At 30.2% G+C, this 22,643-nt stretch overlaps 2 protein-coding genes across 2 annotated transcripts; both read left to right on the top strand.

Annotated features, from left to right (window-relative positions):
* Window positions 1–299: 299 nt before the first annotated feature.
* On the top strand, window positions 300–8,283 carry LOC139777781 (uncharacterized). Its single transcript, XM_071715390.1, has 3 exons — window positions 300–781; window positions 3,116–5,279; window positions 6,957–8,283. Exons 1-3 carry the CDS (start codon window positions 779–781, stop codon window positions 7,295–7,297), a joined length of 2,508 nt encoding a protein of 835 aa, XP_071571491.1. The 5' UTR covers window positions 300–778; the 3' UTR covers window positions 7,298–8,283.
* An 865-nt stretch (window positions 8,284–9,148) lies between these two features.
* Fs(1)n (female sterile (1) Nasrat) lies at window positions 9,149–20,815 on the top strand. The gene is made up of 16 exons (XM_071715393.1): window positions 9,149–9,356; window positions 9,772–10,288; window positions 10,967–11,265; window positions 11,335–11,639; window positions 11,990–12,685; window positions 13,017–13,268; window positions 13,347–13,668; window positions 14,001–14,837; window positions 15,276–15,791; window positions 16,917–17,128; window positions 17,397–17,535; window positions 18,317–18,594; window positions 18,762–19,130; window positions 19,331–19,675; window positions 19,880–20,033; window positions 20,140–20,815. Exons 1-16 carry the CDS (start codon window positions 9,149–9,151, stop codon window positions 20,349–20,351), a joined length of 5,661 nt encoding a protein of 1,886 aa, XP_071571494.1. The 3' UTR covers window positions 20,352–20,815.
* Window positions 20,816–22,643: the final 1,828 nt, after the last annotated feature.

The following is a 22,643-nucleotide window of genomic DNA, read 5'->3' as shown; positions in this document are numbered from 1 at the left end:
GTACACAATCTAATCTAAGAAGAATAAGTAATATATAAAAATAAGACTAAAAATAAAAGTAACAAGAGACTCATACAGGTTTACTCTATAAATGGAATAAGATATACATATATGTATACATATAAGAGCTGAAATATGTTTATGAAAGACAAATAATCCGATTTTCCTGTCGTTCAAGGAAAACTTTCTTCCTTTTTATGTCATCAAGAAAATTATCCAAGTATGAGTGCTTCTTCTTCTTTTTTATAATACCATATTAAATCAATCTTTGACATTATTAAATTAATCATAAAACATTATATATCTAAGCCAATATCAATATCTATCGATGAGAAACACACGCGCAATTTGTCATATATTTTATTTTAGTTCTTGGCAATTTCAGGTTATTTAGATAAATTCAAATTTCGCTATTGTCGAGAAATGATTACTGCACCAAAATAATCTTTATGTATATTTAATACATTAAAAAGCAATATAGCATAAGCGACATGAATATTATATATTATAGATATTTACAGCATCGAAAGTTGACTTGATCAAAATATATCGATATCGAGCCTTACATTTCGATGCCTTCTTTCTCACTGTCTTCTCACTTTTCAAATTCAGTAGATTTTAATGCTCAGCTTGGCTGGCAAAGTGAACAGATGGACGCGTATTTGTGCGTCAGAGCAGCTAAGGAGAATCAAGTGAGTAAGATAGAGTGAGAGTTTGAAAGTAGGCCTTAGCTGCTCAGTCAGTTGTCGACTACGTGCCCGAGCGATTGGTTGGCATAATGGTGAGTTTTCGAATATTGTTAACCGAATGACGCATTTTCTGTCACTGAAAAGATATAAAGTATTATTAAGCTCTGTACGCAAATACATGTTACATGTTGTTGCATGTGCTACCCGAATTATTGTCCAACGCCATGTGCATCAATACGTTATGTGCAAAAACTGTCCAAAGTGTTCAAAGTGATTTGTGCTGTAGAATTATTTCAAGTTAAAACGCAATTTTTCACGCACTAAAGTAAATGTCTTTTCTTGAAATTTAAATCTTGGATGATGCAGTTATTACGTTGCGACTTGTCGGTCTGTTAAACATGATAATACGAGTCAACAACATTTGAATACTTTGGAATATTATGCGAAAATAGATATTTTACAACAAAAAAGGACCTACATTTCCATAGATAATTGTTGCATCTCCTTCCGCCGCGCTGATGCGATAAAATATCGCCAAGTAATATCACTCTAAAGTTTCATTAGAGTTTTATCTTCTTATGAAGAAGAAAGCTATTATTGCGATAGCCGTTGCACTATTACCGCTATTATTCCAATACTTTAAACGTTATTTAGATAAATACTAAATTATTAAAATCAGTAATACCCTAGCATAAATGTTTAAAATTACTTTTTATTCTCCGAAAATCCATACATTACTAAATGGTTTAATCGTCCAATAATTTCTTGATAAAAAAAATTACATAGGTAAAGTAAAACATATGCATTAACCATATCATTCTATTGTGTATGTTAACATCCATTTCTAAGTTTATTTAGTTAATAATATTATCTTTTACAGCAAAAACCAGTAAACATTCTTTAACACCGCGCGACATCAGATTGTGAAAGTTAACTCTTTCCGGCTATGTTTTTGCTATACATTCGTTAAGCATATTTTTCGTCTCCATATAATGATCACTATACTGTATTTCTCAAAAGCTATATATACAACCACGATGATTGCATTTATTTTTTGTTGTGAGTGTGTATATATATGTGTTCTAATTCTTTAAATCTTTATGGTACTATATAATACATGAAATTATAAATAAAATTTTATCCTAATTTTTGACATAAATTACAGATAATCTAAAGTAAACTTTAGAAAAAAAAATTACGTTTCATGATGAACTAGAATGAGTAGCTCCATTATATTGTTATTACAATCCATATATTTCTGCAGAGAAGACTATTACATTTATAAATCTAGTATTTTAGAAAAAATCTGAAAAAGACACATCGAGAAAAGATTTATGTTCTTACATCAGTCACAAATTTCACTACATCATATATCTGAAAGAATGAAGTGGATCGCGAATATAATGTAGATGTTACGAAAGGATCAGGATTGTGAGAATTAACCAAGTTACTCTTTGACATCAATAATCTAGTCAAGGCTCCTTTTGCAACATTTGCTCATGAATATGAAAAACAACTTCGACATACATCTTGAACTCATTCTTCTTTACGTAATTGAGCAAGCAACGCTTATACATTATTGGAGTAAATGTTTTGCGCTTAAAATGAATAACATCTATAAAATAATTTCTTTGCGCATATTTAATTAATTTTTAGATCTGTAAGCATATTAAAAACACCTGCAAAATGATGTTATATTTATTGGAATTAAATAAAAATTATTTTTATAATTATGTTAATATTACTTAATATGTACCTTGAAACAAATCGTAAAATGTACATCAAGTTTCTAATAATTCGTTGCATATTTATAAAAAAATTATGTATACTATATTACGTTTATATCAAATATGATTTAGATATCTAAAGTTAACGAAATTGTATAATTCTTAAAAATAATGATATATTTATCTTACTGTGATAAATGTGATTATAAAGATAACAATTTAGGCATATAAAATAAAAATATCAAATAAGTATCTATAATTATGAAGATAATAGTACCAAAATATTTTGAAATAGATTTTTTAAATACATTTAATACACGTAGTGTATTTAATATCAATTAATTTGTAAGACAAAAGAATAGATGTACTTATATTAATAAATAGATATATAAACTTATTATTAAGAAATAAGTGGTTTAAAACGTTTAATTAATTTTAATTTAATTTTTTTTTAACAAACTAAGTAATTTATTTACAAGCCAATATGTAGATATTTTTCTTGGTAATTAATCATACATATATCTTCTAAGATTTTTTAATCTCCTTTTCTTATTAGAAAATTAACAACTTTTTCATTTATTTAATTTGTATAACAGCTAGAATAAAAATTTAGTGTCTCTCTCTCTCTCTCTTTCTCTCTCTCTCTCTTGATGTTTTTTGTTTATAATTCGTATAATTATTGTACTATTGTTTTCATAGATTGTGCTATTCTGTATGCTGATCGTCATCGGCTTATGTCATTGCAATGATCTTCCGTCAAGGACTGAAGTCGAGAGCTCAATTAACCGAACGATCGAGGAAGTCGAGAAATTGATTCATCAAAACGCCACTTTGCCACATCTTACTAGACAGGAGATTATTGATATTCTTTTTAACATCACGTCCAAAGATCTCGAGACATACAAGGACAAAACGACAATTGAGGAAGCAAGAAATATCTACCAAAAAGCTTTGATGGTAGTCCTGCCTTATAACGCAGAAGACGCAAGAGAAAGCATGAAAGATTTATATACCAAACAGCCGATAGTTGAATTAATTGCGGATCCTACTATCAATCCAGAAAACTTGAAAGAGTGGAGAAACAAGAAACTACAGGCAAACGCACTTATACAAGAAAAGCAGCATGATAAACAATCTCTTGAAAATTTTATAGTGACATATGCTCCAGAGAAAAACTTGCCGGAGGAAAACCCACTTGCGGAAACGCGATATAAGAATCACAAAGAAACGTATTCGGAAGCACATTCGAACATATCTGTGAAAGAGACATTAAAGTTTGATTCACCAATGAAATTTAGCTTCAACTTGGAAAATCTACAAAAAGAACCAATCTTTACCGAAGAACCAGCAACTACCACTAGGCGACCAGTGTTTCAAGAGTCTTCATTAACGAAGAACGAAGAAGTCTACATAGTATATAGTACGAGTGCGACAACTATCCCCCCTGAAACAGTAAAGATGAAGAAAAATGTTACAATGCTTAATTTGGGACCAGAAATGACGTCCCGTCCTTTAAAATATAATGAAAATGTTTTATCTGTTGGCCAATGGCGGTATAATCCGCCAACGACACAAAGTACCACAACGTTAACGAAACTTCCAGATATGTTCTTTAAAAGAATTCACGACAAGCAATCGCCTTTTTCGACTACTACCTCACTAGAAAATATGGCTCCGTCTGCGTCGATTAGCAAAATTAATTACATTCCAGAGATAATTACAACATCCGAAAAGATACCAATCGTTAATGCTGAACAACCAGTTCCTATTTACGTAACACCAATGCCCTTCTCCTCTTCTTCTCCTTCTTCTTCTTCTTCTGAGAAATTAAAATATAATTCCACTTACATTCTAAACTCCGGAGGTTTTCGCAGAATCACAACGAGAGAGAGAGAAAGAGAGACAACAACAACAATGCGTCCGGAAGTAATGGAACTACTTGCCTCGATTGGACTTCGACCGGAAAATGCTACGAATGTGGAAGACATATTTAAAAAGAACAAAGAAAGTCTGGAGATGAAATCTCAAATTTCTAATGGTAGCGGTTTAGTCCATACAACTTCTGGTCTGTCAGCTGTTGTGCCTCATTCACCATCGATAACCGCTCAAAACACTTTCGAGAGTCCTGTCTCAGAGATCAGGAAAGGCATGAACAATTTAACACCTGACGTACAACGATTCTTTCAACGATTTGGTTTGCAAACATCCAATCTGGTAACGACCACAATGTCCACGCTAAAGTCAACTATTAATACAAATTCTTATACCAACTTCAAGCCTTTACCAACATCACAGATAAAAAACGAGGATATGAAAGAATTTTTAGCAAAATTCGGGCTTGGAGTCAGCGATAGCAGACAGAAAAAGGCCATGTCGGCATCAACGGAACGGCCGTCGTTGATCGAGGCTGTTCCAGATAACATGAGGCAGATCCTGGAGAACATAGGCCTCATATCCCGCAAGACATCGAGAACGACACCAAAGATGGAGGATATAGAACCTACAAAGACGACCAAGATTCACATATTCAAGCCTCACGAGGTCTATGTCAAGGACGAAGGGCAAAGAATAAAAATCAATGAACTTTTAGACAAAATCAGATTGGTCCAGGAAGGAAAAGCAAACGCAAAGGACGTGCGAAAAATAGCCGATGATCTGCTTGCTACCACAAAAACTCTAAAGGATGGACCTGATCCGTTGAATCTAGAAGAGATAATTAGAATTTACAACGAAGAGAGAGATGTAAAAAATGAAGTAAAAAGACAACAAAATCCGGAAGAAATTGTTGAAATCACCACTAATGGCGATCGAGCTCTCGCGAATGCCACGACGACGACGAAGACGGCGACGACAACGCCAAGCGGTATAAAAAAATTTATGATATCCATTTTGGGCACTTCGGAATTCTGGGTTGGACGGATTATTCAGGGTCTGGCGAGGATCAGACATGTTAACCAACATGGGAGAAAAGATTATGCAACCTCCCGATTAATTTGATTTATTCTAAAAGACGTCATTACTAAATACACTTTTATATTGTTGTACATTCACTCGGCATAATTTTCTCTGGCTATATCTTCTTTCGCTTCTACTATACCTACTTCTCGCTTTGTATTCCGTAACTGTCTGCGAATCCAAATCTTATAGATTACAAGGATAAGCATACAAGAAATCAATAATTATTAAAATGGCATATATTAATTAACTAATTATTTAGTATAACAATATATTATTGTTTTATGAATTAATCATGGAACACCGCGCCGTAGAAAATATAAGGTGAATTAGCAATTTTTTCAATTAAATTAATAATAAACCACATACAATAGTTAATCATGCAGGTTATATCATTGTTCGTATTCTAAATTAAACAAAGAATCGTGCATTAACAGCGAATCTGGAATAACTTAAATACTTGCAATTTCAATTACGCAATATTTAATTAATACATGTTGATAATTAAGTAGATATTAATAAGATGTTAAGATGTATAATAAATTACATAAAAGAAGATTTTAAATCAATTATTACGGCTTCATTCGCGTCGAATAATATAATGGTAAAATATTATTTACGTAATCCGAACGAAATAAAATTGCGAAATCTCAACTTTTACATCTAAATAAAACTGCAGACTAACACAACATGATAAATTTTGATATGTTTTGGCATGCAATTTATCTAAGCAATATTTCTCAAAGAGGATTTTTGCACGCAGACTTTTCCTTACGCGCATACGTTACTGTCAACTAGATATACAACTTTCATCCTGCGTGCTTGTCTCCGAAACAGTGCGCGTTGCATGTGATGTTGCATGTGAATGCTGGGTGCATGTGCTCGCACGCGAACCGGTTCGTAGCTCGATGTCATCATCATTCCTACCAATCACGCGATGGATAAGCGAATGAAATGTATAATCTACTTTACTCTTCTTCTGAATGGTAAAGATGGAATTCAAAGATGATTTCGTCTTCTACGAATATATAGATACACTACACGGAAAAAAAATGAAGTTGCTTCAATTAAACGTCAACGTCACGGGCTGCCACAAGCATTAAATAGCTGCCACAAGGTTAAATATATAAATAATAGGATATTATTTATATATTGGACCAAATATTTAAATTATTAAAACAATTATCTGACGTTTCTTGTTCATTAATATTAATATTAATGTTGTTTTCTGTTGTGTGCAATGTGTGTGTGTGTGTGTGTGTGTGTGTGCGCGCGCGCGCGCGTGCGCGCGTGTGTGTATGAGATACCCTTTATATTAGCTCTTACTTAATTCTTTTTATCTTTGTCCAAATTTAATTTCTTGTATGTTTAATTCTTTTTTTAAATTATCTTAGTTTATATCTCAAGTTTGCATCAATAGTTGCGGAATTTATCGTAATTTTATAATATTTACCACTGTTTTTAATCACTGTGTGATCGTCGTATTTGTTACTGTAGTGCATGAAAATTTTATTCACGAATACAACATAAAAAATAAATGAAAATAAAAAATTGAACACCAATTCACTAAAGATCTTGTCGGCAGAATCTGTAGACGTTTCCTCAACAACGACAACGACTACAACCATGATCCCAGTAACTTCAGATTCCACGAAAGACGGTTCAAACTTCCGGGATGCGTTGACACCAGCTCCGGAGTCATCGACATCTGCAAGCACAAATCTAATGGCGCTGGAAGAATCCTTTGGTGGTACCACTCGTGCACCGGATCCTGTTCTACCAACTAAACGAAGAAACGGTCTCTATTTTCTCGTAGACTGGAATACTTTCCTTGAGGTCGGCGATGAAGATAGCGAGAAAGTGAACCTCAGATTTGAGCCAAAAGTTGGCGATAGAACGAGATTTCTGCCAGTCAGCGTGCCGTAATTTACAAAAATATACCAATTTTAATACAAAATTATTTTTGAAAAACGTCAATTTAATCTACATATTCTAATATTTATCAATTTTACACATTAAAAATATTATACGTATGTAACATTATCTATATATACCTATTGTATATACGAAGGACGTTTAATAAGTAATGCAACACATTTTTTTCTCATTCAAGGTTTGTTTTGTTGCAGTTTTAAATACATCATATTTTTCCCCAATTATTTGACTACAAAAATCCATTTTTCGAGATAATTTCCATTCAATTCTATAACCTTATACGCCACCTAGATATGAGGGCTTGTATGCCCTTACGATACCACTCTGATGGGTGAGGAACGACAATCCAGCCTACAGCCTGGATTTTTTATCCTTTTGCCTCTTATCTCTTTGGTCCTCTAAAAGATGCAATCCACGAGAAGAGATATGGCAATGACAAGGAAGTTATAGTCAAAGTAAAAAAGTGGCTGACAATGGCTGCGTTCGGGCAGCGCGCTATTAGCATAACGCTATATCTATATATAACGTTATTTTATTTCTTTATTTTATACTGAAATTATTATAATGTAAGTAATTATATTAGATTATATAATTTAATTTTCTCTTATAGCTTCATGTTTAACTCAATTTTCTAAAAAATAAATTGGTTGAAACCGAATGTAATTGTCAAATGCATGTTATGGTACGATTATTAGAAAGTATGGCATCATTTGTAACACGCAGTAATTTGTGTGTAACTTGACGGCATCGACCTGCGACATACATGAAAATATTTTTGCAGAGAAATTGGTAAATTGGAAAATGCAATTAATTTAATTATATAATGTATATAACAGCTGTTTATATTTTAACTTTAATAAAAATATAATGAATAAGAAATATAATAAATACGGCAAATATATAATCATGTAAATAAAAAAATAACACATAAATGTAATTAAATATGAAATTTGAATAAATAGTTATGGAAAACATGATCTCCTTATATTAATTTTGCACAGAGAATATATGTAACATGTTCAACATAACAAGAATTTATTCTGTTTTTTAACGAAAATAAGTATCTTTTAGTGCATATATTTAAAATAGACATAAATTCTACTATATGATAACGGCTACACATTACACAACGTGTTGTAATATTTTTAATAATACCAATTATTATTTATAGCGGTAAATTATTTTTCTAATATAAATTATATTCTGTATATATTTGTTGTCTTCGATTTAATGTACGAAAAGTAATAATAAGAAATAGAAAGAAAATAATAAATAAGAAGTATAAGAGATATAAATATAAATCATTACCATCTTAATTAAAATTAACATAATTAATATTGACATATATTAACATAAATTATCTTATAATTAATATTAACATATTGTAATAAAAAAATTAATTACTATGTTTATATTCCACATTATTATATTATTATTAATTATTAATCTTGAACAATAAAGTGATGATATTATGTATGTTAAATATAAATTTTGTATTTGTACGTAAATATTATGTAGTTATAAAATAGATAATATAAAAATTAAAAAAATTGCGATATTTTATTAATAAATTTCTTAAAATTATTATAAAAAAGATGGCAGATAATATTGTTATTAATTTAAACACGAAATTTCAGTCTTCAGCCAAGTTAATTTGGAGAAATTTATAAGTTAGATGTTGGCACACACACACACACATCAATCAATGGCCCAATGTCAGCCCAATGAAAATCAAAATATTGTGAGTCGTACAATGTACAAATATTTACGCGACACCGGTCCGCGGTCATGAGAATTTCACGCGTCACGAGAATTTCAGTTCAGTCTCAGTCTGTGTTCAGAATGTTACCGAGTAAAGATCTTGCTATATGTTTCCTTATTTTATGGATTTTCGTAAATAACGCAAAATGCCAGGATTTAAAAGAAATGTCTAAAACATTGGACGAAATGCTCGTCAATGGTAGATCATTTCGAAAACCCCGAGACCACGAAGATACATCGGTAATTTGGCAAAAGTATGAATTCGGTACTGAAGCTGGAAATCGAGAAGGTAAGTTATTTTCAAATAAATAAATTAAATTAAACTTAAAAAAAATTTAATATTGATGAATGCAAAAGTTATGCACAATTCCTTTCTAATTTTTCTAAATTTTGTATAATAAAAGAGAAAAATTCGATTTGAACATAATTAAAATCAGAATTGATCAAAATGTAATCAATACAGTTACTTTACTAATTAACTTTAATTAACTTTATCATAGCGGAAAAATTCTAAATTTATTTTGTATGCGTTTTTGTGTTTTTGTGCGTATAACTCTCGTAATATATAAAACACTTTATTACAAAGGGAATATCACGTGTCCTATTTCGTTATTCAAGTAAATCTTTAAGTTTTTCATATTGGCTATTTCTGAATAATGTGAAATAATTTAGAATATAGTCTGAGAGAGTCTTTCTATTTTCAGAAGTTGTTGTGACAAATATTTCATTGCATACACTTGCTGATATAACTGAAAAGATTGACATATCAATAAACAATTGGCAATTTTTGCAAACAGAAACAAGTTATTTTATTAATGCCGAAAATTCGACATTGCTTTTCTACAAGATTAATTTAGACGATTTGTCAATCGAACGTATTATAAGTATATCGACTGAGGGACACATATTACAGTTTAAAGTTCTCCATTTCAATGTCGAAGCAACGTTTAATGAAAATCACGCAAGCAATTTAATGGCAATTCTACTTGTTGAATCCCAGGACGGTTATTTTCTATATTGGTATAAAATTTTTGGCAATACATATATGTTGTATTCAACATGGCCCGTACGGAAGCAAATTCAAGACATGGAATTTGTGCAAGAAGAAAATCAATATGAATTATTGCTACTCGACAATGATGATGCATATTTCGAAGGACAATCACTGATCGATGTTTATGGTTTCGATATTGATAATAATAATCATCGTATCGATATATGGTAATTCCTTTTACTCAATGCATGTTGCTTGCTTCACTCTTTGTAAAATATCATATTATATATACATAAAATGCACTTTTTAATTTTTAATCAAATTTTGCAAGGTTTTTATACAAAATTTATTAACAAGCTTGTTCATAAAAAAGAAAGACATTAAGGGGCAAAGAAAATTTACAACAGCAAGCACTAATTATATTACATATTAAATTATTAAATAACATTTGTCATGTGTTAATACCTTTTTAACTTTTATGCATGCAATCTTGATATCCCAAGTTTTCCAAAAAACCTTAGAAAAAGGTTCTAGTATTTCTGGTCCTTTTTTCCAAAAAAATCAAAAATCCCTTTTATAATTACAATTTTATAATGCTGATATTTCAGACATATCTAACATACGTTATGAAGTCAGAGAGGGAGAGAGAGAGAGAGAGAGAGAGGGAGAGAGAGAGAGAGAGAGAGAGAGGGGGAGAGGGAGAGAGAGAGAGAGAGAGAGAGAGAGAGAGAGAGAGAGAGAGAGAGAGAGAGAGAGAGAGAGAGAGAGAGAGAGAGAGAGAGAGAGAGAGAGAGAGAGAGAGAGAGAGAGAGAGAGAGAGAGAGAGAGAGAGAGAGAGAGAGAGAGAGAGAGAGAGAGAGAGAGAGAGAGAATAATATAAATGTGTAAATACAATATTTGTACAGGTTTTGTCGGCGATTATTTGTTCCAAAAGTATTCAATGTTCGAGTTTGCCCAGTTTATGGACGCACCGTATTGGCTTTTCAAGGAATCGATAACGTTGTTTTATATGAGTCGAAAAATGAAGATAAATTGTGCCAGTTTGAAAAATTGGAAGTTATCAAATCCAACAAACTCGCAAATTTTGCCTGCTTTGAAAGCGGTTATATTGAATACTTAGCAATTGGTGGAGAAGAACTGCGTTTATTTCACTTTTTTGAGAACAATTTTCAAGATAACGTTGAGACAAATCTGCATTTCGATAGTAAGGCGATAAGACGATAATTTCTGGCACAAACATAAGACAAACAGAGATAAACAATTTATTTTACAGAAACAACCGAAATTTTATGGATAGTCACGATACCACTAAATACATATAGGGATGAATCTTTGTTACTAGTTCAATTTAAAAATTTAACCGTAACCGCTTTGGCTTGGCACGGATCAAAGTTTAAGGCCGTGCCTTTATCTAATCAAATTTTAAATAACTTTGATCTGTCAAAAATTATCGTTATTCCAAAAGTCGGATTCGTGCATACAAACACGCTTGTACGTATAGACGTGACCTTAAAAGACTCAGCGCATCCTATTCATCATGAGACGGAAACCGTGTTAAAAACACGAGTTTTGTTGGAAGTACGTTTGCACATTTCACTCACTTCTTGTGTATAACATTGTAAATGATAATATGTACATTATCCAATAAGATTTTAATGTACGTTTAAATGTATGAAGTAACATTTCGTGTATGTTTTGTATATTGTTTCGTTTATACATATACATATATAAACAAAATATATAATGATTATTATATATATATATATATATTATTATTATTATTATTATTATTATTATTATATGTAATGCATCGAAATAAATATACAAGATATGGGTATAGTAGAAGGTATAATATAAAATATAGTTTATGCATGTCTGGAAGTATTTTTATAAAATTTTACATTACAAAATGAGGTATAAATTTTCAGGAAGTTTTTCGAAAACAGGAAGCCATCTTTGATGAGACTGAAGCACGGTTTAATCAAAGTTACTTTAAGAATCCTATGACAACAGGATTTTGGAATCTTTCGAAAGTAAATGTATCGAACGCTACAATTACAAGACATGTAAATTATGGCGCTGTCAACAAAGTCGGCTCGATCAATTTAAAAATGGAAGATATATCGATAAACGTGACATCAAATTTAAAGAAATTAGAAGAATTAGAAACGGAGCTCGATCAAATTTTACCAAACTTGAAGAACGTGACTAATGCGACAAGAATTACCTTACCGTCAGATATCGAATTAACTGGAGATTTTCTGGTGAATGGTACTCTATATGTGAAAAATATAGCTGCCGCTTTTATTAATAATGCATCAACTTCAATCATAGCGAACGGTATTACAAATCACGTCATTATCAACGGCCAGAAATCTTTTCCTTCAATCGACACCAATAATTTAACGATTCTCTCTTTAAATGGCATACCATTGGAAAAAATTGCGTTCGACTTTTCAATTAAAAATTACAGCGATGTAAACTTTTCGAAGTTAAAGCAATTAAAGATTGACGGACACTTGAATTTTTCCGAAATAAATAGTATTAAGTGGAAAGAGCTGATGCAAAGTATAGTTTGGAAAGACGACTCGACAATTATTTCTGGAGAGACAATTGTGGAAGGGGTAAGGCAATATAATCACAGAGAATTATAGTACAGAACACCCAATAAATCTTAATAACAAAACAAATTTTCTCTTATAAAAAAAAGAAAGTAATATTATATTCATGGTTACGCAAAGTTTTCGAAAATATGGCCTTGTGCGCGAAATTAGGATCCCTCTAATGCAATAATAAAAAAAAAGAGTTTGTATTTTCTACTTCTTTTTCCTTTTACGGAAAATCGCCAGTTGTATCATTTTTATTTGACGTTTTACTTTTATTTGACGTCTGTACTAGAAACTCATTATCTTCATAATGTTTTCTCTTTGATAAAAAATAATATTTTTTCAACAGCTTGTCGCCGAAGAAGCTAATGTTAAAAATCTTAATGGTTTGCAATATCCAGAGAATTATGTTCTATTAAGTGAGCAATTTTCTATCAACATCACGGGTAAAAAGTACTTTGGCAATCTGTCTACGGCACATTTGCTGGACATCGAGGCGATAAACAAAATAGATATTGACGATTTCATTATTCTCAGCAGACACGAAGCTATTAATAAAGAAATTACTTTTGAAAATCTGGAAATTGATGGAATCTTTCAGGTAAGATTTTTAAACATACATATAAATATACATATTACAATTGGGTAAGCGTAAAACATTGTTCCATTACAATTTCAGATCGATGGAAATATAACGGGTATTAACATGAGCAACGTAGAGAGCCTGCTTAACGAAACCAATAGTCTTGTATCAGATGTTATTTTTGAAAATCTGACCGTTGTGGGAAATATTGTACTCAAAGATTCAATTAGTGCTAAAGTATGGTCGGATCTCGACGATTTCTTATTAAAAACTGAAAAGGATGCAGTAATTATTGGAAATAAAATATTCTGGAATGACGTCAACATTCCAAAGTCTCACGCAATAATTAAATCTAGACGAATTAATGATCACTTTTTCTCGGAATTCGTAACATTAAGCACCAATCAACAGTTTCCTTGTAAGTATAATAATCAAAACTTATTAAAGCTTCTAAACATTATTCAATTGTAAATTGTCAAAATAAAATATCAAATGCTTTATCTATAATATATAATAAAGCTATCTATTATAAAATACAAACTAAAGAATAGATTTTTTAAGAACACTTTTTGTTTTCTCTTGTATGTAATCTCGAAATAGAATTAAAAAGTAAAAGGAATATTATAATGTAATTGACAGCATATCTGAATCTTTTTGAAAATAGTTTTGAAAAATAATTATATACGTAATAATTATGAAATTGCCCTATTTTGTGTCATGAAAATTTTATTTCAACGATACCAATTTCAGATTTGACAAAGATATCAGCAAATGCCATGTTTGGTAATGTAACTCTTGGCACTATGAAAAAGTTGGAGGATTATGTAACGCACGAACAGGCTATCGCTTCTGGTTGCTTAAACAAAATACTATTGTTTATTAAATCATCTGTTATCGACAATTTGTCTTTTGATACCATAAAGCAGACTATTTCGCAAACTACTTTCTTCGACAAAATAAATAAAACTTTTCAACAAGTGTATTTCGAGAATTTGACAATCTCGACATTACTGACCGTTGAGGTCTTGCCGAACACAATCAATGGAATCAACTACACTGATTTGGCTAAACGCGTGTTAACACTCTATACGCGGCAGAATTTGACAGGCGCTTTAAAAGTTGACAATTTGGAAACTGACATTTTAGATGCAGAAATTATCAACGGAATACCATTAAATACATGGAATCTATTATTCACGCACGCGAAATCACTTTACGATGACGTTTTCGACGGAAAGTCATCAATAACATCTCTACGAGTGACAGGGATGATAACGGCATCTACGATTAATAACAATGACATTATTGACATTTACAAGGAAGATAATATGGCAACTGTAACTTTCAACAAGAACGTATCGATCGAAAATTTGAGAATAATTGGCTTCATAAACAATTTGAACTTGTCTGAATTTATCGCTGATACAGTACAGAAACCCGATAGGAATATTACATTTATAGATCGCAAAATATTCAAAAATATCACATGCGAATTTTTAGAAGCGCAATTTATAAATGGACATTTTGTAAACGATATCTTGGATCCAAATGAAAAACAGACACTAAGAGAACCAATTGTTATAAATGGTATGTTGCCTATATGTGTATGTATGTATGTATAACAAAGTTGTGAAATTCTTTTATGTATTTCCCCAATTCATCTTTTTACCTTTATATTATTATATTAATGACACTTGGAAATAAAATACAGTTATATTTTTCACGCGCGCGCGCGTGTTGTGTGTGTGTGTGTGTGTGTGTGTGTGTGTGTGTGTGTGTGTGTGTGTGTGTGTGTGTGTGTGTGTGTGTTCTTTATATTGTTGCTATCGTGATTTATTACATCATTAAAATGGTTAAATCTAATTTGTAAGTTTATTATAGACCAGCTGATTATAATTATCTATATTTTCTAATATTTTATCTATAATATTGTTTACTTATATGTTTCTCTTTCTAATATTTTTATATTTACTTTTTTATTTTTATTGTTAGTAATAGAAATTAATTTTTTTCTTTTTCTTTAAGGTTCGGTCACGGTTTTCAAAAATTTCAATACAACTGGCAAGATTGGAAATTCTGTATTCTTAAACGATTTCACGGATAGATTTAAGACACTTGAGGATAGCTCTTATGTTCTTCGCGGTAATTTTTACTTTACTGAAACTGCCTCCGTAACAAGACTGAACATAAGTGGATTAATTCAAGGATCAATGTTGGACAGTTTCGTCGAGACAATAATCTTTAAGAATGACGCAAATGTTACAATATCTGGATTAAAATTATTTAAAAATTCAGTTACATTTGGTACATTTAACATCGATGGCAGCTTGAACGATTTAGATTTACATAGATTTCACGAAAATGTTGTTTATATCGATAAACCTTTCTCGATTGATACCAAAGTCATGTTCCGAGAAGATGTTCATCTACAAAAAAGTCTTATAGTAAAGACAAAATTACAAGCAATCACCATTATGGGAGTTGATATAAAAGATTTGCAGGAGAATGTTATCGACCTTAATAAGCCCAAATATTTTCCAGGTAATTATCTTTTATTCTTTACGAGTAATGGAAGAAATGCATATGTATATAGGGGAACCCGGGGCATAATGCTAATGTTTAAACAAGTTTAAAACATAATTAAAATAAATAAATAAACTTGATGTTGCACCAAAATATTCTTTGAAATGTCCACTATAAGAAAAACACAAGTTTTACTGCGAAAGAATAATTTAAAGGGACGAAATTATTGTTTTATTGAAAGCGTGAGTTTTATTATGCATTTTATGCGAGGCATAATGGGATATCTCACAAAGCTTATTTATTAATGTTCAAAACTTCTTAAAAGTAATTTATTAGAACACGCAATTGTTTATTAATAACACTTTTCTTATTACAGTATGTACATTTTTCTTATTAAAATATAAATCAAAATCAAAATTTGATATAATAATCTTTGGCATCAATATTGCGCAACATAACATAGGTATTTACTGACAGCGTATGAAAAAAAATAAAACATTTTAAAAACACGAGGCATTATGCCCCGTTATAGCCCGAAATGTATAAGTTTACTTTAGGTAATATAAATCATCACAGATAATCGATATTTACACAAATACTTTACTAACAAGAAAAGATCGTTTAGTAACGTAAATGTACTTGTAGTAATGTAGTATTAAAACGTAGAATTTTATCATTGTTTACTTATGCAAATGTATATCAAAGAAACTGCAACTCATTGTCAGTCGCGGAGAGCACAGCGAACGCATTAAACAATTTGCATCTTTTAGCTAAAAGTCACATGAAAACTGATAACAGCACGCGGTTAGAGACATCTAAGAATAATAATTTCCAAACATTTCATTACATGGCAGCATCTCTGTAAAAAGGTATCGACCATATTCCGCATTATGCCCTGGGTTCCCCTAAAACCGGTTCTAATCGTAAGAAATTGACCAATCACAGTTGATTATTCTCCTCAAATTCGACTGTAATTGGTCAATTTCTTACGAATTATGCTACGATACGACCAATGTAGAACCGGGGTAAGATAGATAATAACGGGGCTTCTTAAGAGTTCATAAGTAGTACACATAGAATATTGACTATTTTTATAACAATTATACAATTTTGTCGTGTAATAAAGAATATTTTTTATTTCAGCACGATTGACACTCGACAATGTGACTTTCCAGACAAGCATAAAAATTATGCAGGTCAATGATTTACAAATGGATCTGTTGATTTTGTTAAATACGCAACAGTTTATCATGGCTGATAAACTTAATTGTACTAATATTATTGTTCGAAACATTCAGATATCAGGACGTATCAACACCTACTATATAGAAGATATCTATGCAGACACTTTTATGGTATAATAAAAGTAGAATTAAAATAAACCTTTTATTGTTTAGAGGATGCGTTTTTAGCTAATAAATAATGTTGATGATGGTAAAGATATTCCGATATATGTATTATAAAGTAACATAGATTATTTAGCTGTACTTCAGTCTTTTTTTCTTCAACATTTACTGTATATTACGATTTTCTGTTCTATTCTATTTATTCAAACGCATAATTCATGTCAAAATTAATACTGCACAATTAAAATTTTAAAATTAACAGTATTTAATTTTATAGGTATATGGTAATCAGAATATTACGGGATGCATAAAAATACGAGGAAATGTTTATGCATATCATGACTTTAACGCTCATCTGATCAATAATTTTAACCCTACGAAAATTGTTTCTTTAACTGCAAACGATACTCTAACGGGTAAGAAGCTAATAAAAGTATATACACTACCGCTCAAAAGTATTTGCCACCTTAAAGAAATTTGACTAGAGATAAGTTTATTCATGAAATTTTAATGAAAAGGTCAATAATTTGCTACATGTCTTTATTACATAGGTAGTTACATGCTATTTAAACAATGTTAAACAATGATTTGACAAGAAAATAACATTATTCTAAATTTTCGCCTTATCAATGTGACCGTTATGTTTTTTTTAATTTATTTATTTATTTATTTATTTATTACAACCTTACACAGTTTTTAAATTCCTGTTGATTAATTTTGCAACTGATTTTTGGCTTCTAAATACACCAACATATATGATGATGTCGGAAAATATATTTATTATTTGAAACTTTCCATACGCAAAACAATTACATGAAATTGGGAAGTAAGGGATACCAACAAAACATATTAATTTTGTGTAAGGTAACAATGAATACATGTAACAATAATCTCCTTTAAATTAAGTTTACTGCAAAAAAATTAGAATTTTTCTATTTTTTCTGGGATAGCGAATACTTTTGGGCGGTAGTGTAAATGAGACAGGATGAGTTTTAAACAATATATTATAAAATTTTCACGTGCCATCTAAGCGTTTAGTATATGTATACAATACATTGCATCTTTCTTAAATCTATAATGCATATCGCCCACGCGATTTTTCGCTCAAAACGAGAATACGCTATTATCCCTCATTCAAATAAGCACTCTAACAATGACAATTAATTTAAATAATATACTCGCATAATTTTTGTTTAGGAAACTTTATGTTCAAAACTCCAGTTGTTCTCAATAAAAGTCTTCGAATTTTGGGTCTTCTGAACAGAATAAGTCCAATTAATTGGCAAGGAGTAGCAATAAAAACAACAAATGAAGCAAAACAGATTATATCTGGAAAGTGGAGAGTGTATGGAAATGTCCACTTTGAAGCACACGTCGATGGAAATGAGTTTTTGAATAAAGTTAATGTCACCGACATATCATTGACTTCAGCAAGAGAACATCCTGAAATAGATCACGTTATCGAGGAAGCATACGTAAGAAAATTGTAGTACTTAATAGTGTAGTAGTTAATAAAAAATATATATATTGATTTTCTTGCAATTATAATAATAACACCTTCTTTACTTGTGAGTATGCTTTGTATAAAAAAAATCACTGCTCTCGCTTGCTTATGTTACAAATATAACTTTATTCTTTGCAGGAGGATTTAAATAACGTGTGTGCATTGCACTTAGATATGCTCAAATGCAATGCTGTAAACCAGATATATAAATTCCATGCGTTTGATTATCTAAAAATCCAAGAATTCGAAGGAGATATTCATGATATCCGTAATGTCGAAGTAAATGATGTGAATTATATATTAGTAAATTATAACATTTGCCATACAACACTTCTATCGTATACTCAAACTGATTTTCAAGTGATCGATAAAGTGTCCAATTTTGGATTAATTGATCAATGGATGTTTTTTAAATCGAATCACGTTTTATATTTGCTTACCATCGCAAAACGCTCCTGCGGTAGAAGCCTTAACAATATATGGAAATTGGAAAATAATAGATTAATGGTATGTTGATTGTAATGCATAGGCACACTACACGTAAACGGAAAGTGCTGCACGTTAAAATTTATATATTTATAAGTAAAAAATTCAAAGTTTTGTTTTTTTCAATTAAACAAAATATAAAGAAACATTTATAACATAAGTAGTTTTCGCTTAAAACAAGTTCGGCTAATTTTGTTTTATTATTATCTTTTCTCTCACAGCATGTATTAGAACTTGGTAATGCCACAGACATGAATTTGTATCAAGATGAATTTGTAGCAAAAATTCGAGAAAATTTTGAAGCAAAATCTGAAAATGTTACACAGCCGGATGTATTAAAAGCTCTCATCTCGTCGAAGAATGAGGAATTAAATTTTGTTTCAAATAGCGATCTTATTGTGCTAGCCAACCAATCCTTAACTTATGAACTGCAAGAAAGATCTTTAAACGGCACTCGTATAAAAAATTGTCTCGGTTGTGGCAGCCTATTGACTTTCAAAGTAGGTATTTATGGAAAAGAAGAGTACATCCACTACGATGAAGAAATCAGCCAAGATTATATATATGTGAGTTGAAAAGAATTTTCATTTATGTCTTACTAGCTGGTTACGTGGCTAGTTTTATAACTCGACAATTGTTATTTATTACAAAAGAATAACGTTACAAAAAAATACGTATTTTCTTTCCACGAAACATAAACTTGTGCTATTATGTGTAGTGTGTTGTGATATAATCATGTCATAATATGTTAATCATTTTATTTTACCTAGCTATGCAAAAATGATATTTCACAAACAAGGATCTTGCAGACTATAAAAGCACGTCGACCAAAATCACTTTTAATTCTAAATTTTGGTGGATCTGTCGAAACATTGCTTGTTTTCGTAGAAAATAATGATATTATTCAGGTTTACGAATATACAGGTAAATTTATATTACAGAATTAACAGAAAATAAAAGAGATTAAAGAAAAAAGATATTTATTGTAATTATAAATTAATATGTTACATTTTTCAAAATTATTTTTAAGGTATCGAGGGTTTTGTGCATCGAAATATGATACAAATAAAGATTGATAAGTTGTACAACTTTAAAGTAAGGAAATACAACAATTTAGAAAAAAGACATTGTTTGGCTGTAGTTCACAAAAATCGATTAACAATTTTAGAGGCAAAAATGTATGGCGAAAAATTAGATTTGAGAACATTAGCTATGGATTCTTGTTATACGAATGCGTGCTAAATATATTAAAAATATAAGTATATATGTATTATATATATATATTCTATTGTATAACATATAAAAAATTTCTATTGTTAAGAATTGATAAAAATTGGCACATAGTATAGAGAAATGTAGTTTAATATATTAAACCAGATTAAATTGTTATGTTGATTAATGTATGAATTTTTGGTGTATATACATATATTTCTTCATATAAGTATGAAGAATTGTTGCATATTTGAATCGTTATATATTATTCTAAATTATTATAAATGTTTATAATTATATGAAAAGACCATTGTGCTAAACACACATTCCTACTACTTACAATAAATAATTATTATACTTGTTAAAAAATTTTTTAATTTATTATGTAATTTGATTTGAATTATTAAAATAATAATTTCATTGAAGGCTGTATTATATTGTACATAAAGAGCGAACTTCTTTATGTTAATAATAAAAACATTAATTAAGTCTGGCGCCTAGTGTCATCAATTTCCCATTAATTGCAACGTATTGATTTTTTGGTGCTTGCTAATCAGTTTTAATCAATACATGTTATCCATACATTCCATTTTATAAATCTCAATAATGTCTATTTTCATCTATTTTCAATAAATAGACTAGAAGTGATGAATATTCCAAATGCTTGTTAGTAGTAAAATTGGATACCCTTCTTTACATTTTTATTTATATCTCATATTTGTTGAATATATTCTTGGACTTATTCCACTTCAACAAAGATAACGCGCGCGCAAACATTTCTTAATGCCTGATGACAATCAAACATATTGTATATCGCAATAGCAAATTCAAACAATGTGGAATTATTTATTATATCATAAAAAATAATCAAAAGACATTATATTTAATAACACACGATTGTTCTCATTACACGGCATAATTTATACTTAACAATTTATATACGATAAGATAAAAATTGTTTTATAAGTAATAGACTTTTTGCAAGAAACATTCTTAGCCCACAAATTGATTTCAATTTGATAACAAATTTGTTGACAAATAGAAGCTATACATATAATAATAGGTCCATAAATTAATCTACTGCATAATGCGCGGGTATACATACATATACATGTATATATATTTAAAGATATTCGGTAAAGACTTTTTTATACAGCATTTATGTAAGGAATGTGACTCGCGACCTGCTGACCTAGAGACACTACGACTTGCTCCAAGTATAATGTAGGCTTAGGTTAATGTGCTTCCTTTCGGATTCAAAATGGTGCCAATGGTATACGTTATAGGTATCGTACACACTGATATTCGCACAAAATTAATAACGTTAACAAAAAAGAAGGGGTATTCTAAAATTTACATTAAAAAATATCTATTATACATACATATATGTATACGTACGATATTACTGCATCATGTACTGACAATGAATGTTGCATACCATTACTACGTTTACGCGAGCGTTACTTTTGTAGTAACTTACGATAATTCCTTCGCGTAAACGGGATTTTGTAGTAACTTGCGATAATTTACTCCGCGTAAACGAGTGATATATCGTAAGTTACTACAGAAGTAACGCTCGCGTAAACGTAATACATATATAACAGCGATATACTATAACAGAGATGAGTCTCCTACAGCCACCATGTAATACCTATTTTAATAGCACATATTAATTAGAGGAAATTAATTAGAGTCAAAAATTTTAATATAAACAGTAAACACGTTAAAGTATTGATATTGGTAACACACATTTTATACACATTTTATAGTTTCTCAGTTACTGGCTGGATCGAGATTATTCTGGAAATATAAAAAACAAAGCATGTATAAATTAGATATTTATTTAACGTTTCCTATTATTCCTGAAGTTATAAAATCACACATATATCTTAATTTTAACTCAAGATTGAGTATATATAATACATATGACTTGTTTTGATATTTCGACTTTTTTCGACTTTTTTTGACTTTTCTTGACATGAAAGTGCTAATGAATACTGCGCGCTAACACGTAAAATTTATATATACATATATATATATATATATATATATATATATACATATATATATATTTTACTTAATTTAAGTAAAAGATATCTAATTCTAAATAAATATGTGATTATATTAAGTAAATAAGGCCATTGGTACTATGTGAAAAAATATTTTCTTGGATCTAAGTTTTTTTTTTCAGTGTATGTATGTACATACATATGTATACATATTACATACATACTCTAATCTCTGCATCTCAATATATGTATTTCGTCTGTTTGATTCCAGAAATCGAATCAGCAAGCTGCGAGCTACGAGCTACGAGCTATA

The sequence above is a fragment of the Temnothorax nylanderi genome, unplaced genomic scaffold (assembly GCF_030848795.1).
Source record: "Temnothorax nylanderi isolate EJ_2023f unplaced genomic scaffold, tnyl_v1.0 TNYL_tig0163_pilon, whole genome shotgun sequence".
In the NCBI taxonomy this organism is placed as follows: Eukaryota; Metazoa; Arthropoda; class Insecta; order Hymenoptera; family Formicidae; genus Temnothorax; species Temnothorax nylanderi.
Note: the sequence above shows the minus strand (reverse complement) of the source record. Positions and strands in the feature narration are given on the sequence as shown.